This window comes from Rattus norvegicus, chromosome 5, assembly GCF_036323735.1.
Source record: "Rattus norvegicus strain BN/NHsdMcwi chromosome 5, GRCr8, whole genome shotgun sequence".
NCBI lineage: Eukaryota > Metazoa > Chordata > Mammalia > Rodentia > Muridae > Rattus > Rattus norvegicus.
This window is the reverse complement of record NC_086023.1, coordinates 136,824,459-136,842,736: the sequence shown is the minus strand read 5'-3', so window position 1 is coordinate 136,842,736 and position 18,278 is coordinate 136,824,459. Positions and strand designations below refer to the sequence as shown.

General features: G+C 46.5%; 1 protein-coding gene across 9 annotated transcripts in view; it reads left to right on the top strand.

The window, feature by feature from the left end:
* St3gal3 (ST3 beta-galactoside alpha-2,3-sialyltransferase 3) overlaps positions 1-18,278 on the top strand; it is a 202,302-nt gene that overhangs the window by 115,345 nt on the left and 68,679 nt on the right. For 6 of the 9 annotated variants that reach the window (XM_006238715.4, XM_063288350.1, XM_006238716.4 and 3 more), the window contains 1 exon segment: positions 7,967-8,059. In XM_006238715.4, coding sequence (XP_006238777.1) covers positions 7,967-8,059 — 93 coding nt within the window. 9 annotated transcript variants of the gene reach the window in all.

The window sequence follows — 18,278 nt, the reverse complement described above, 5'->3', positions numbered from 1 at the left end:
TCCCTCTCCCCTCCACTTTGTCCTGGCCTTTGTATATATTGTGTCCCCGCTAAGAACACCTTCTGCCCCCTCCCCCAATCCCTAGGATAATTCCCTTATTTCATCTACACCCTGTGCATGACTCTGCTTGTGCTAACCCTTGAAGGTTTCTTGTTTTGTTTTTGTTTTGAATTCACCTTCTTGCCTCCAGGTTACAAGCCTCTTGAGGACAGGATCCAACACTGAAGCATCTTCTGGAAGATTGTAGTTCTGAACCAATCCCTGCAGAGCACCTGGGGCGTAGCAGGGAAAAGCACCCCCACGGAGGGCCCCCTTCAGGCACAGTAGTCTTTAAGAGCCCATTTCACTTTTAAAGTCCTGTGCTCAATTCCACCATACATATGTGTTGTTCTGATGTAATCTTCTTCATGGAGTTTGTTTATTTAGGTATGTGTTTGCATGCATGTACATCTGTGCACCGTGTTCATGCCTGGTGCCTTGAAGAGGTCAGAAGAGAGTGTTAGATCCTCTGGTGATGGCATTACAGATGGTTATGAGCCTCCATGTGGTTGCTGGGAATTGAACTCAGGACCTCTGGAAGAGCAGACAGTGCTCTTAACCACTGAGCCATCTCCCCAGTCCTCTCAAGTATATTTACTCCTCCAATCAACATGCCCACTTTGAGAAGCTGAGACCTAGTGGATTTAGAGACAAGGCTATCAGGAACTGATGATGAAAATTTACTTAATCCTGCATAGGAAGATCAGACGTGAATCTTTACTGTGACGTTCAGCAAAAGTCTGTTGAGGCTTGGCCCCTCTGGGGTGCTCATATAGGTGCCAGTAGATGACAGGCGTGCACATGCAAGTGTTGGCCTTATTCCTATCACACAGACGTTCAGAGCTAGCAACCGGGTTAGAAAGAAAATTGTGGGTATCACAGGTGGAAGGAATAGTCATTTTCCTCTAAATTGGTGTATGTCTGATCATCCTGATGAAGCTAAGGGTAGGGAAGGCAGATATTAACCCTTACTAGAGCAGGAGCCACAACTGACAGGTAACTTCCCATTCGCCCTCCTATGCTTATTTTAAGAGCCACAGAAACCACAGAGGAGACCTTGTTACTCGAAGTCTAGTCTTCCTTAAGATTCGGTGGTACCCAAGCTTTTCCCATGGCAACAGACACTGTCATCTACAAATGTGCCAGACAGCATTTACAGCAATCCTGGGATGCACATAGTCTGGGCCACAAGCTGGTCACACATGCTTAATTAAGTCACACAAGCTGGTCACACATGCTTAATTAAGTCACACAAGCTGGTCACACATGCTGACGTCATGTTTTCTACCAGAGAAAGCAAGGGATTTGATGAGATCGGGAGGCGATCAGAGGTTCTTGCAGAGGACTGAGGTTCGGTTCCCACCACCAACTGGCAACTCACAGCCATCTGCATGTAACCTCAGTTCCTGAGGATCCAACACCTTCTAACCTCTGTGGGGATCAGACACACACATGCCTAGGCATGTACATAGGCAAAACACTTAGTACACATAAAATCAATCTTAATTTGTTTGTAAATGGAAGGAGAAAACAGGGCTGTCAATCGACATGGTTCAGCAGGTAGAGGCGCCACCACTAAGCCTCATGCCCTGAATTCAATCCCTAGGACCGATATCGTCAAAAGAACCAACTCCACACACATACTTACACACATGCACACACACAAGCACACACACATACACACACATGCACACATACACGCACACACTCACACATGCACACACACAGGAGCACACACTCACATGCACACACACATACACACACATGCACACACACATACATGCACACACTCACACATGCACATGCACACACACAGGAGCACACACTCACATGCACATGCACACACACAGGAGCACACACTCACATGCACACACACATACACACATGCACACACACATACACATACACGCACACACTCACACAGGCACATGCACACACACATATACACGCATGCACACACACATACACACACAGGAGCACATGTACACACACAGGAGCACACACTCACATGTACACATACATACACACACATGCACACACACTTACATGCACACATACTCACACATGCACACACACAGATGCACACACATACACACACTTACATGCACACACACTCACATGAACACACATTCTCACATGCACACACACTCACATGCACACTCACACACACATGCACAACACTCTCACATGCACACACACATACTCACACACATGCACACACACATGCACACACTCTTACATGCACATACACACACATGCACATACACACTCACATGCATACTCACATGCACACACTCTCACATACACACATGCACACACACGCCCTCACACATGCACACACACTCTCACATGCACACACACATACACACACTCAGATACACACACACTCTCACATGCACATACACACATGCACATACACACACTCACATGCACGCACACGAGTGCGTGCACACACACACACATACACACACGCACACACACTAAACAAGCACACTTACCTTGGAGTAGGGCTGCTCTAGGTGCATTCAAAGCCCCAGCTGTTTGAAGAAACCAATTGCTGGAGCCGCACACACACATACACATATTTTGTAGTATCTCTAGATGGTAGGTAGAGGCTTAATGTGTTTTTTACTATCTAGTCCTCACCAGGTTCTTCAGGTTCAGAAACCAGCCCTTCCTGGTCTTTGTTGTCCCGGACAGCATTCAGGAAAAGTCACCCACCCTGCAGCAGGAAGTAGTTGCTGTGTGGCGATTCTTTCCAGAGCCTGTTTTATGGACTTAGTACAGGACATTTGCTTCAGTGAGTGACATCCTTCCTGCGGTGACTCTCACAGGTGTGACCGCACCTAATGACGACCACAAATGCCGCTGTCGCCCAGAACACACAGGGACAGTATGAGTAGAAATGGACTTTCCGGCTGTGCTAAGGTCATCATCTGAGATTTCGAGCTTGAACAGAGAGAGTAGCACATCTCCCAACTGCATCTCCTGAACTCTTGCAGCCCCACCCTCCTGGGCAGAAGGCAGTGCTGCCTTAGCGGTGTACACAGGGCTATTAGATCATAGATCTGCTGCCGGGCACTTGGCTTACGCTCAATGTGTTAATTCCCTTGCTCTTTTCACTACCACCCAGAAAGAGGGTGTGTTTATATTTTTAAAGAATTGAAGTGTGGAAACAAAGCCGGAGCCGTCACAGCAGGCCCCTGGCGGGGCTTCTGTGAGGGCTGTTTGTACACCACAAGCCAACACACAGAGCAGGCTACTGAGCATCCTCCCAGCCAGTGAAGACAATAGCCAAGCCCCCAGATGAGGTTACAACAGTAATGTCGGCTTAGAACTCCGATTAAACAGGATCACCAACCAAAGCTATAGAGAAATCCATGTCTGTACCAGAGACTCCGGAGAGCAAATAGCTGCAGCCAGTGTAGAGGGGGTTGACACCCGCCACCTGTAGCTGGAGGAAGAAACTGAGGACAACCCAAGGACAGCCAGCCCAGGCGCTCCCTTACTCCCTGCAGAGGACATTGTTACTATAGTAACAAGGTTAGCAGAACCAGAGTCAGAAGGGACAGCAACTGTGCTGTAGAGTGAGCGCACACCAAGTGCACTGGAGGCTGCTGGCTGGATCCCTAGCACCAGAGAGAGCATAAGGGGGACATGTGTGCAGACAGACAGACAGACTTAATGACGGACTACCGTTAAGGAGAAAAGGTTCGTCTTGATGCCTAAGCGGAGCTGTCATGGCATTAAGTTATTGTCTTACATGAAGGCTGTTTTAGGGGAACAATTCAAATGGCAATGTTTAATAATCAAATAAGGTGACTAAAGCCAAACAAAGCTGCTTCTGCCGTTTCCTGATTGGTTGTATGGTTGTCCCAGAAACAGCCCTCGTAATTGGAGAAGTGGATCTCTGGGAAGGGAGGAGGACTGAACAGAGGCGGCAGTGATGGGTGATGCAGGATACGCGTGCCGAGGGCTGCGTGCTGAGGCCTCTGCCGTCCCCACTGGGTGGCTGGTCCTGACCGAGTGGTCAGGGGTGGGTTACTTGTTACACCCAGGTTCCTCCACTAACTAGTGCCTGGTCTCGTGAGATGGGTCTAGAAATTGGTCTGTTGATTACAAAATGCCCATCACTGATCCGTAGAGTCCTGGAGATTAACCCTCAAGCTTTTTGCCCCAGCTGCCACCCTCTGTCCCTCACATTGGTGCTGATTGCATTGCAAGTCAAAGTGACTGAGCTTTGTCTAAGGCCTTGGTACTGAAGAACTGTGCCATGTGTTCTGTGTTAGACGACAGGGCATTCCTCTTGCTTTCTAGTAAAATACGTTGATTGTACAAAATAGTATGTTCCATTGTGGCATCTTCTTACACACGTACAATTTTATTTTATTATATTTACCCCCTGCGGCCCTCCCCCTCTCACCCTCCCAAGGACATCCCCCTGCAGCATCTCTGAAGCATCAGGAGTTTTATTCTGATCAGTGCTCTCCCCCACCAGCTATTTCTGTCTCCCTTTATAGCAAACCCCTCACTATAGCCTGTTCTGACTCGTTCCAACCTTGCTTCCTCTTATATCCAGTGGAATCTGAGTTACACACCCCCACTCCCCTCCACACCCCCACTCCCCTCCACACCCCCACTCCCCTCTACACACCCACCCTACACCCACTCCCACCCATACCCACTCCCCACCACACCTGTACTCCCCACCCCCACCACACACCCACACTGCCCCACATCCACATACTGCCACCCACACCCACCGGTGAAGCAGCTCCCAGGGACCTCAGTGGTAGCTTGCACATTGCCTGGTTCAGTTGTCAGGCCAGGTGTCACCTGATCAGCCTCCTCCATGTTCGACACCACTGGCTCCTGAGGGATGTAATACTCTCTCCTTCATGTGTTTGCCTTTTTGTTTGTTTTGTTCTTTGAGACAGTGTCTCACTCTGTTACTCGGGTGTTCTCTGCCCCCCTTCTTTTTCTTACAGCTTTTGTTGCTTGAGGAGACCTCAAGCGTTGGCTTTTGCAATGCACACCTTAGTCCGCACAGCAACTCGTGGGGTTGAATCCAGACATGACCAGTTGCTCGGCCTGCCTCTGCCCCCTTCTTTTCCTTACAGCACTGTACACTGCTTGACAGGGTGGCCAGCCCTCTGCTCCCCAAACGTGTGTCTCACCCCATCCTCACCAGACCCCAGGGATCTGAGTTCCCACCACGCAGGAGGCTAAGGCTAAGTGGGTGAAGGGATTCTCGTGTCTTCCCCCCCATCAGCATGGTCAGATGTGGCCCTCCTTCCATTCACACTACCCGCCCTTGGCCTGCTTCCCTAAACTCGGCCCCACTGAGCAGAGCCAGGAAACAGGAGCTGGGTTTTCTTTTGGGTTCCATTCTGGTCATCTGGGCTTCCTCTGAAGAGTGTGTGGTTTACACTCTTCACCCCAGGGGCTTCTTAGTCACGTTCACCGCACAATGGGTGCTCTTAGTGGAAGCAGCGCCCCATGTTCCACAGTGAAAGGCCAGCTGCAGAGTACGGGGAGAACAAGGGTGGAATGATTTGATCAGACATCTGGGGGCCTCCTGGCATTTGGAGTGAGTGCCTAGAGAAACTTAACTATTCTGGCCTGAGGGAGCTGGCAACCATTAATCTTAGTGAGTTCAACCGCTGTTTGCCCCAGAGGTCCCAACATGCTGTATGACTCAGAACCCTCAACACTCTCCCATTCTTCTCTCCCTGGGACAGTCCAGAGGCCATTTCTAAGGCATTTTAATTTGGTCTTGATTGACATGCCGCACTATACCCATGCTTGCTTTTCTAAATGCGTTGGTTAGCATTCATCATTCCTGACCGACCACCTTGCACACCTAGGGCGAGCAGGCATCTGCCTGCTCTGCCATCTCCACTTTTCCGCACTCCATCTGACAGGCTCTCCTCTCCAGCATGGACCACCCAGCCCAGGAGCCTTGGGCTGTCCAATAGCCATTCTTCAGGTAAGCGGGCAGAGGAAAGAAGTGGTTAGAGGGTCGTCTCTTGACCATTTCGTCCTTCAATGCCCCGCACCACGGATGGCAGCTGCCATCTGTCTACCAAGTTCTTCGTAAACTTTCTGGAATTCAGAGAGACCACAGACGCTCAGTACAAGTTGGACAACCCCGAGGGTGAGGGTTCTGGAGAATGGCACAAAGGCACTCAAAATGCCACAGCGCTGTGTACATACTTTCAAAGAGTAGGGTGAGGCCTTCTTGACCCTCATTGCTACCCATATCCGGCCATGTCAACTGCTCCTCCTGGTGCTGGGCTCCAGGCCAACCTCTGTGATCATGTTGCTGGGAGAGTCTCGTCAGTATCCGTGACGCGAGCAGAGGCAGCTGCATGGTCACGACTCTGGCTCTTCATCTCCTAAGCCTCAACCATCTATTTATGCTGCAGGGCACCCACTCCCAGGGCTATAACAGGAGGGGGCCATTAGTCACAGTACTTCGTCCAGAGGCTTCCAGTCAGCTCCACAATTGCAATGACGTCCATATTTCATTTCCCAAATACAGTTGTTTACATAGGAAAATACAGCTTTTTCTCCTGTCAGAACCTTTGACTTTGTTTTGTTTATCAAATCAAATTCCAGCCCCTTGCTTCGCATTTGCATCTCATTTGCATCTCACTGGTAGGGAAGGCTTGAAATTATAGATCTCTAAAATTCTGTGCGTACTTAATGATTGTGTAAGGCCCTGGACTAACACCTCTGGGGTGAATTGGACTTGACACCCCACAGATGACGCATCCTAATTCCTGGCTGTCCAGCACGGACACACCCCCACACTTCTGCCACTACACGGGCCAGGCTGAAGGCCAGCTTACTATTGAGCCACACCCACTGAGGCAGCCTGGCAGTGGTGTGGAGAGGGTGAGGTGGGGACAGCTCAGAGGCTGGGAATCTAAGCTGGCAGGTGACACCACTGGCAAGGCCTCCAGTCCTGGCGTTCACGGGGTCATTTACTGAAGATGTCCTGTTGTTTTCCGGACTGCACAGGGCAGAGCTGTGGTGGAGGGCAGTGACTCCAGAGCCACAGTGAACACATCAGGATTTGGAAACCCGATGCCGTAGGATGATACAGTTAAAGTCACTCAGCCAAGACCAGGCCAGGACACAGCCCTCAGATAGTGCTTGCAGTCTCCACCCCGAAGCTCCTTGAGATTTCCTTGTCTTCAGATCACAGTGCAGGGAGACGGCCAGCATCGGTTTGGTTTTAAAAAAAACAAAAATCATGGAGGTCTTCGTGTACCTTTCTCTCTGCAAAGTGCAGGCAGAGGTCTGATCCCAAGAATTGACGCTGGAGTGAGAGACAGTTCTGTAACGGAGCAGTGCAGCTGGGAGTGGGCATAGGGTAAGGATGCTGGGTGGGAGACTGCCAGGACAGAGAGGCAGACCTCCCAGTTTAGTTTGGAAGGCCTGGCATTCTCCAGGAGGAGGACCCGGGGAAATTCCAAACTGAGCAGGAGAGCACGCTCGACTGAAGGTCAAACTGATCCATCAGCGGCTCAGTAACACATTTGCTGTGTCTGTGCTCACCATGAATGTCCCCACTGGGTGGATCATAAAGGGAGTGGAAATGGTAAAAGCAGAGGAGACCGGGCAGGTAGGGTCGTGCCAGGAAACTGCAAAAGCCAGCATCTCACAAGCTATGTCCAGCAGTGCTCCCGGTACTGCCTGCCCAGCTGTACAGCCTTTTTGGTCATCCGTCTTACTACAAAGAATCTGTGAAACGAAACGGAGGGTGTCCCTTTTATGGAGGCCTCCGAGGGACCTTTCATCGGGCTGTCTTCTGTAGAAAGGACACTCTGTTCCATTTCAGTCCCCCGCAGCTCCTGGTGAACATACGGTCTACCTGCTGCTCTGCGCCCAGCTCTGACCTTCTCTCTCTCTCCCGCAGGCCTGCAGAGCTGGCCACCAAGTACGCTAACTTTTCCGAGGGAGCCTGCAAACCCGGCTACGCTTCAGCCATGATGACTGCCATCTTCCCCAGGTATGTGATTCTTGCCCTCGATGCCTGGACGGTGTGGGCTGCGTGTGGCTCAACCGTGTGGAACACCGGAGAGAATGTGACCCTCTCCTGAGGAGGCCCCTAAGTGCCCTCCTCTGTCTAGAAGCTCACTGGTGCCCAGGGAAGGACACTTTGGTTTCATGGGTTCTACACCGCCCACTCTGCTCTTGCCATAGTCTGAGTGGCATCCACCCTCTAAGCGCTGTGCCTAGCCTTGCAGTGTATTTAGAGGGGAAGGAGGTAGAAAGTGCTCGGCTGGCCCCTGGAAGTCTAGTGTCCAGAGCCACCAGGCAGAACATTGACACTTCTGGTCCTGGAATTACTGGTTAAACCAAGCTGGGTCCCCCTGGCTGGCCTGAGAGGCATAGTCAAAGCAAGAATGAAGAATGCTTCCTGAAACTTTCTGGATTTTAGTACCTTCCCTGGCTGTCCATTTTGCATTCTGGGTACCTGATCTCCCTGATTTCAGGCTTGCCAAGAAAGTCTGTGCCTGGTGTAGGAAGTTCTGTTTACCAAATGCTTTTATCAAGTGTAAATGTTAACTTTAGTATAAATATATTTAGTAAATTAATATGCTGGCTGCATTTCTTTATCCCAGCTAGTTCCCAGTAATGACACCGAGAGGCCAAGATTTATTTCCAAGATTTACCTCAGTTTCTAGGCAGTCAGATAATTTATCCTAGCCCCTAAGATAATCTGGCTACCTCTCAGCCAGTATCACAATGATACTTGTAATTAAGTCTTCCATGTTTTGGCTGAACTCTCAAGAATTCTTTCTTCCTCTTTCCTCATGATAGATCTGCTTCTCCCCTCCTCTCTCTCTTCTTCCACTACTGATGGAACTATTCTCTCTTCTGTACAGCTGTTGGCTTATCAGCTTGTATTGACAAGGCAGAGAATAAATGGTAAGAGATGTTTATGCAAACTTGAGACAGGAGATTCTTGACAAAAGCGTTACAGTGCCATGCCTGGATTGACACAAGGTATGAGGGCAGAGAAGTCAGCCCTGGAATAACTCATAGATAACCATTACACAGTGTACAAAACATGATGCCCACAATCAGGCCTTGATGAGGAATAGGGGCTGATGAACTGTGTTGTCTCGCTCCTGGGTAGTAGATGTAGCATTCAGCTCACTGCAGAGTGCTGGGGGCAGCTCTGCTCCCTGAAGGAAGGATTTGCCTCCCATCTTTACAAGCCCAAGCTCAAGACATACACTGTGTTTGCAAGCAGGATGCTGAGAAGCAACAGGTACCAAAGCAGATCCAGGATCTTGAGTGGGATGCTCATTCTCTGGTCATCCTGAGCAGTCCCACCTAGCTCTGTGTGAAATGCAGGGGCTAGAGTAGCTGCTGCTCAGACAGGTTTTCAATCTGAGCTCTGCCTTCTGAGCTGATTCCCACCACTGGCCTCTTCCAGCTAAATCCCTCCAAAGTGCGAGGACAGCCTTCTGTGTTCTTACACAGCTGCACTGCTCCTCCCCAGCCCAGACGCTTGTGAGCTTTCCTGGACCAAGTCATAGGTTTCATTTCTAATTGAAAGTAATACAAGCACGTGTGTGTGTGTGTGTGTGTGTGTGTGTGTGTAGTGTGTGTGTGTGTGAATGTATGTGTAGGTGTGTGTGTGAATATATGTGTGTATGTGTATGTGTGTGTGGTGTGTGTGAATGTGTGTAAATATGTATATGTGAATGTATGTATATGAGTATGTGCGTATGTGTGTATGTGTGAATGTATGTGTGTGTAGGTGTGTGTGTAGGTGTGTGTGTGTGAATGTGTGTATATGAATGTGTGTAGGGGTGTGTGTGTGTGTGTGTGTGTGTGAATGTGTATATGTGTTTGTGTGTTTGTGTGGGGGGAAATGTGGCTCTTGACCACTTTCCCAGAGTCAGCTTCTATCATTACACATTGAAATGTGTTTTATTGTTCTATAGTTTATTCTTTACTCCTAAAAGTTATGTTGGAGATTATCATATTACTACGATACACGCTCCATCTTTCTTTAAATATTTTCATTTTTCTGGGGGATGTTGAGAGCCAAACCCAAGTTCTGTCCCTAAACTACTATCCATTCAGTGTCCCTATAGCCTGTTCGTTCGTTCATTCATTCATTCGTTCGTTCTTTCTTTCTTTCTTCCTTCCTTCCTCTTCTATTCTCTCTCTCTCTCTCTCTCTCTCTCTCTCTCTCTCTCTCTTTTCTTTTCTTTTCTTTTCTTTTTTCTTTTTGAGACAAGACTTACTGTGTAGCCCTAGAGCTTGCTGTACAGACCAGACTGGCCTTAAACTCACAGAGGTCTTCGTGCCTTTGCCTCCCAAGTAGTAGAACCCATATCATGTTAAAAATGATTACATGATGTATGAGTATATCATAATTTTGTTAAAAGCAAGATTCGCTGAAGTTTAATTTATGGTGTCATTCTGAACTTTGACAAATGGGACTTTGTGTGAACAGCAGCACATTCCCATCTCCCCCAGACTCCCCGTGTCGCTTTTCAGTGAGCTCCTCTCTCACCCTCAGCCTCTGGCAACCACTGACCTACTCTCTAACCCTGCAGTGTCTGTGGAATGTCTTATGGACGGCATCATACAGCTTTCAGAGGCAGCCTCTCACACTTGGTGTGATGTATTCACAGTCCGTGCGTCTGGGTATATCCTAGTTGTTGGCTCCCTTTGGTTACTGAGTAATACTCCATTATAGAGATGTGATGCTTCTGTTCTCTCAGAAATCAAAGACATGTAAAGCAATTCCAATTGGAAGCCATTATAAAGAAAGCTACAGGAGCACTGGGGCGTGGCTTAAGGGGAGAGAAAAAGCCACTGAAACACAGAGTGTTGGGTCTTGAATGAATACTTGTGTTCACCTTTCATAGAAAATCCCTAGAAGTGCACTGACTGGGTCCAATGTCTGATGCATGGCTCACTCGTAAGAAACCGCTAAGCTGTCTTTCAGTGTGAAAGTACCTGTTTTCTTCCCCACCAGCAATGTCTGACAGTCCCAGCTGCTGAGCGTCCTTCTGTGGGCCCGTAGGATGGGGCAGGGGTAGAACTTTGTTATTCTCTGGATTCTTTACGGTACAGAAATATTAATGTTCATGGAGTTTAACTCACCACCTCTTTTCTTTTAAGGGTGTTGTATCTAAGAAATATTTCTCAAACACAAGGTCAGAAAGGCTGTTTTTCTTGTTTTCCCCTAGAATTGCTATGGGTTTAGTTCTCCCATTTAAGCCTCTGATCTGTTTCGAGTTTTTATTTGTATATAGTGGCAGGTAAGAGCTTGAGGTCTCTTTATTTATATGTGAGTGTTGAACAGTTCCAAAAAAGTGTCAGTGACCTCCTCAACACACGCACGCACGCACGCACACACACACACACACACATACATACACACACACACACACACACACACACACACACACACACACACAAATGCACTGAATTACCTGTCCACACTTACTGAGAATCACCTGGCACGTGCAAGGCTATTTTGCTGATCTTTGTCCTTGTAACAGACTCACACACAGTTGGGACAGACTTATCTTCTGTTACCACAGACAGTTTCATTTCATCCTCTCTGGTACAGTAGCCTTTTTTTTTTTTTATTTTATCTTACTTATCCTTGTGTGTAAAGGGGGTGGGGCATGCCGCAGCACACATGTGGAGGTCAGAGGGAAACTTTGGAGTGAGTTCTCTCCTTCCCCCTTCTTGTGGGTTCTGGGATTTAATCCACATACTCACACTTATACCCACTAAACTGTCTCACTAGCCACAGTGCCTCTCATTCTTTTTCCTTGTCTTGCTATATTAAGTGGCTTCCTCAGTATGGTAATAGTATGATAACAATATGATTATGACATTGTTAGCAGTTGTGATCAACTCTTCCTCACATCCCTGGAGGATGCAGAGTAGATGGGGGTAAACCTGTCAGTCCTCTGATCACGTGATTGGTCCACCTGAAGTTCTGAGGCTCCCCAGGTGTCCATTGACAGTTTCTTTGTTAGGATAAGAATGTTCTGTCACCTCCAAGATTCCAAGGCGTGTGGAGTTCTGTGTCTGATATTTTTGTCACTCTGAAAATTACAAAAGTCTTATAAGCTCTGGGCTAGGAATGAACTCCAACAACCAAACATTAGAGCAACATCTAATCATCCCCAATATCAGATTAGAAGACCCCAAATATCATAGCAGGAGGCCCTCAAGTATTGGAGCAGAAGACCCCTGAAAGGGGAGAAACTTTAGGGAAGAGGCAGTTCTTTGGGAATGGGAGAGGGGTGGGAGAAAGAATTACCTGGGGAAGAAATGGCCAAAATAGAGTATGCATGCATATAGGAAATGTCAAAGAATTTAAAACAAAATTTTAAAACGAAAGGAAATGGGGGGTTGGGGATTTAGCTCAGTGGTAGAGCACTTGCCTAGCAAGCGCAAGGCCCTGGGTTCAGTCCTCAGCTCCGGAAAAAACAAAAAACAAAAATAAATAAATAAATAAATAAATAAATAAATACCGGAAAAAAAAACAAAAATAAATAAATAAATAAATAAATAAATAAATAAATAAATAAATAAATGGAAATGTTCTCCCAGTGTTATTATCTGACAGTTCTTAGAAGCCAGGGCAGAGACCTAAAAAAATATAATAAAGTTACAGATCCATGTCTTCTAATGCTTCTAATGACTGTTCTCTGACTCCTGAGTCTTTGAAGTGTTTTCTTCCATTCCTAGTTATGTGGGGTTGTGTGTGTGATCACAGTAAGCTTTCCGTGATTCTTACTCTCAAACAATTAGGATCTGAGTTATGGGGAAACATCTGGTCCATCTTAATGAGTGTTCTTGAGAAGAGACGCTTTGTTATTACTGGGTACTCCATGGAGACGGTCAGATAAAGTCGATAAATACTGCTTGTCAAATTGCCATGTCTTTCCTGGTTCTCTATCCACTTAATTCTGACTGGAGTGCTGAAATCTTCTCTCATCTGGTTTCACTTCCCTCAGTTACTTGGTTCTTAGACACTTATTGTTATCACATTTCTAGGTCCTCTTGTTATTTTGACTTTTTTTTTCACTAGTAATAATTCTTGTGAAGTCTTCCTATGGCATCAATCATTCTAAATGCTCCACTTGATTAAACTTGGCCTTATCGACTCATTTGCTCCATGTGTGTACACATATATACTTTTGTTTGCTCCTGAGCTATTGTGTGTATAGTGGGGCAACAGTCAGTCCATCCTTGATTTTAATCTGCTGATGTCTTTATGTCTCCATATTTAAGATGGGTTTCTTGTAGACAGCCCATAGTTGAGCCTTGCTTTTTTTTTTTTCCATCTTTATTAACTTGGGTATTTCTTATTTACATTTCGATTGTTATTCCCTTTCCCTATTTCTGGGCCAACATCCCCCTAACCCCTACCCCTCCCCTTCCCCTTAGGTGTTCCCCTCCCCGTCCTCCCCCATTACCACCCTCCCCCCAACAATCACATTCACTGGGGGTTCAGTCTTGGCAGGACCAAGGGCTTCCCCTTCCACTGGTGCTCTTACTAGGCTATTTATTGCTACGTATGCGGTTGGAGCCCAGAGTCAGTCCATGTATAGTCTTTGGGTAGTGGCTTAGTCCCTGGAAGCTCTGGTTGCTTGGCATTGTTGTTCATATGGGGTCTCAAGTTCCTTCAACTCTTTCAGTCCTTTTGCTGATTCTTTCAATGGGGGTCCCGTTCTCAGTTCAGTGGTTTGCTGCTGGCTGAGCCTTGCTTTTTTTTTTTTTTTTTTTTTTTGGTTCTTTCTTTCGGAGCTGGGGACCGAACCCAGGGCCTTGCGCTTCCTAGGTAAGCGCTCTACCACTGAGCTAAATCCCCAGCCCTGAGCCTTGCTTTTTAATACAATACGATGATGTCTTTTATTGAATTGCTTCTAAAGTTATATGCCATTTATATAAGTCATTGATACAGTTGTGTCTGAGTCTACTCCATCACCGTTAGTTTCCTGTTTGTTTCCTTCTTTTTGTGCTTCCTTTTGGATTAATTACATACCATGATTTCATTTTTACCCTCACCATTGGCTTAATAGCTATATTTCTTTGTCTCATAATAGATATTTTGCATTGTATAAGATAAGTTTTTAATTTATAATTCTTTTCTAATATCCATATGGAATGTAACAGCCTTATGTAACAATATTTTCCATTCTTTGTGCCATTTTCTCATTCGCTTTATATATTTATTTACCTATCAGAAAGCTACAGTATTGTTTCACTCATTTGTCCTTAACCCGCACATATACACATGTTTAAAACTAAGATATTTTAAATATAAAAAGAACTCTTAAAATTCATCAACGAAAATGAGCTACTTGGTTTATGTAGGTGCCCCTCAAAGGACGAGACGCAAGTGGTTAAGAAACAGAAAGATGCTTAGTGTCACCGACTAAAGAAATGCAAAGCAGAAGCACATGGGGAACCCACCTTATCCTCACAGCTACTGTCCAACCAAACAGAAGCTAGCAAGAGCTTATAAGGTATGGAGAAATTAGAATAGTGCAGCTTCTGTGGGAAACAGTGTGGTCATCATTACAACAGGGTTAGCTTGTGATCCAGCAATTCTTTGTCTGTACAGCCAGAGTAACTGAAGTCAGGGTCTCAGGGATTTGCACACCCAAGGTCATAGAGTCATTAAGTGCCTAAAGCTAGAAGCAACCCACGTGCCCATCAGGAGACGAAAGGAAAACAGAGCAAGTTCAGACAGAGAGGTGTTCTTTCTGCAGTAAAAAGAGGCAACTCTGACTCATGCAGGGTGAACCCCTGAAGATGTCACTCCCAATGCAGTGAGCCAGTCACAAAGGGACTGACGTTGGTGATTCCAGCAACATTCAATAAATACATATTTCCATCTTCTGGCCGAAGAACCTCTTTGTGCCTATGTGTGAGTGCAGGTACGTGTGTGCATATGTGCGTATGCCTGTGTGCACACACATGTGCTTGCATGGGCACAAGCATTTGTGTGCGTGGCAGATCCGATGTCATGTGAAGTCCTTCAGTCTGACTGAGTCTTTGTTATGCTTTTGGCTTGGGAGGTTTTCCTGGCTGGGTAACAGCTCTTCCCACAACCACACCTCCTTGTGGGACTTTAAAGCAGCTCCCTTTCTTTTTATCACCACTATGGTGACTTTGTTGAATTACTTAACAGCACTTACTTAGGGCTTGCTATTTTCTTTATCTAAAGCTTGCGTAATCTCTGCCAGACAGTTTTCTCTTCTTCTGTTCTTTCCAGAAGCCTGCCGAGGCTTTCCTCTCTGTCCGTGGTGTCCAATATGATGCTTGCTCTGCTTGGTGGTCGATGGATTCACAGTTTTGTCTGTCTTGTCTGCCTTTTTTTCTTTTGTGACATCTAAAACTATATTGAAGCTACAGTATCTATAATCGTCATAAGATATAATCAATCCAAGCACACATTTTGTATATATTTTTTAGATTTCACATTTTTATTTTTGTTAGCTCCTTTAGGTCTTTTTATATCTTCTGTCTGGTTCTCTGTTATGTCCATGGATTGGTTTGGGTTTTTTTTCTGTTTAATAAGCAGGTTTTTAATAACTCTGTGAATACGTGGATGAGAATGACTCCTCTAGGCTCATATATTTGAATATTTGGTACCCAGTTTGGGAAGGATTAGAAGGTATGGCCTTGTTAGAGGAGGTCTGTCATTGGAGGTGAGCTTTGGGTTTCAAAAGTTAATGCTATTTCCAATTAGCTAGCTCGCTCTCTCTCTCTCTCTCTCTCTCTCTCTCTCTCTCCCTCTCTCCCTCCCTCCCTCCCTCCCTCCCTCCCTCCCTCCCTCCCTCTCTCCCTCCTCCCTCTCCCTCCCTCCCCCTTGCGGATCAAGCATAAGCTCTCAGGACTTCTCCAGCTCCATGCCTACCTACCTGCCAAGCTCCACATGTTCATGGTCATAAACTCTACCTCTGAAACTGTAAGACCCACATAGACTGTTTCTTCTGTAATTTGCCTTGGTCATGGCACCTTAACCACAGCAACAGAAGAATAACCAAAGCAAGATGTTTCACATTCTTGTCTGCTAACTCTGGGATGGTTTCCATTGATGTATATTTTTCTGCTTCTCTGCCTGGTAGTTTTCACTGGATGTAATAGGTTTTCACACTTTTCTGTGCTGGATTTTGTTGTGGTCCTTTAAATGGCACTGGACTTCGGTACATAGCTAAGTTACTCGGAAACAGCAGCAGCCCTTTGGCTTGCTGTAAGAGCGTCGTGAGCAGCCTTTTCTTTAGAGCCATTTAGCCTCCTGAGGCACTGCCCAAGCCGCCTTCCTACGTTAGGAATTCTGCTCTCACTGATGCATCTGCACTCTGCCGTATGGGAATAGAAATAGCCCCTAGTCTGGTATGAACACTAGAATTTTTTTTTAAACTTCTTCCTGCTGGTCTTGGCTTCCGTGTCTCCTCTCATGTGTGCACGGATCAATACTTGGCCAGAAATCTGGGAGGTGCCCACTGCAGACCTTCAGAGCTTTCTGTGTTGCTCTCTCACCTGAAGCAATCCGTCCTGTCAATTACAGGCTCTGTGGCCTTCCTAAATGGTGTATTTGCTCGACTCAGAAAGACCTCCAAGCTTTATTTAGAGTCCCATCCTCACCACAGACTGGACACTGACACCACGCGGTCAGCGAGGCCCTTTGGGGCTCACTGTGTTTGTTTCTGAAGATTATCATTTTATTTTTCTAAGTGTTAAGTTTGGAAGATAAAAGTTGTGCCCATATTCCATGATGACTAAAAGCAAGTGTTCCCTCGGTTTGTCTCTCTGTTTTGAAACAGTGTCTCATGTAGCACAGCTGGCATAGAACTGACATCGCTGAGGCTGGCCTTGAACTCTTGACCCACCTCCCATGTGCTGGGATGCCAGGCATGCACACCAGGCCTCTCATCTTTTTTTACACAGTGTTCCATCCTGTAGGTGTTCCGTATTTTAATTAAGCACTTCCCTTTTGGTGAACAGTATCCAAACTTCACTTTTAAAAACATTACTTCATGAATAACTTTCTTTGTGTGTCATTTTTCATGCAAGACTATGTAAAATAAAGTGCTACTTCCAGATCAAACATTATAAGCATTTTTAATTTTGGAAGTTATCGGCAAGGTGTCTTCCATAGTGGCTTTTGAAAATTGCCTAAATGGATGTTAGTTTCTGATGATACGTTCTGTCTTAGTTTCTTCTTTTGTTTCTGTGACAAGGTATCCCCAAAAAAGCAACTTAAGGATAGAGGGTTTATTCTTGTTTACAGTTGGGGCGGAGCATAGCTGGGAAGGTGTTGCAGTGGAAGCGGAAGGCTCTGGTCACACTGCGCCTGCAGTCGGGAAGCAGAGGGAAGCGAGCTAGCCTTGGCTTCTTTCTCTTTTCTGTCCGGTCCATGGCGCCAGTCCATGGGATTGTATCACTCATTGATAGTGAGTCTTGACACCTCACTTAGCCTGATCAGGATCAACCAACTGCAGACGCTCTGAGATTTATGTCCACAGAGATCCTGAATCTCTCAGGTTTATTGTAAGCTCAGCCATATGTGATGGCAGGCGGATCTCTCGGAGATCAAGGTCAGCTTGGTCTACAGAATGAGTTGTAGTACAGCCAGGGCTACAGAGTGAGACCCTGTCTCAATAGAAAAAAAGAAAAAGAAAAAAAAATTAAGCAACACACTCTCTTCTTGTTCTGTTCTGTTATTTTTTTTTTTTTTTGGTTCTTTTTTTTCGGAGCTGGGGACCGAACCCAGGGCCTTGCGCTTCCTAGGTAAGCGCTCTGCCGCTGAGCTAAATCCCCAACCCTCCTCTCTGGTTTTTACAATCATTCTGCTTCCTCTACCACCAGGGTCCCTGAACCCCAAGGGGAGGGATCTGATGGCAGTGTCCCATTTAGGGCTAAGTGACGCAGGGTACCAGGGTGCTCCCTGCACAACTGCGGGTCTCTGCGTTTGTTCCTATCTGCTGCTGGAGGAAACGTCCATACAGAATCTCTTTATAGCACCATCAACCTGTGAACTTCATCTTAGTGAAGGACTGCAGAAGGAAAACGACAGCAGTGCACACTGCGCGGGAAAGACGACCGTTAGGCCATGTTCTCAAGGCCTCGTGCCTTTCTCACGTAACAGCTGTGTGAACTTGGAAAAGTCTGAGCATTACTGCCCACATAAGTCAGGAAAATGAAATCAGATGACATCT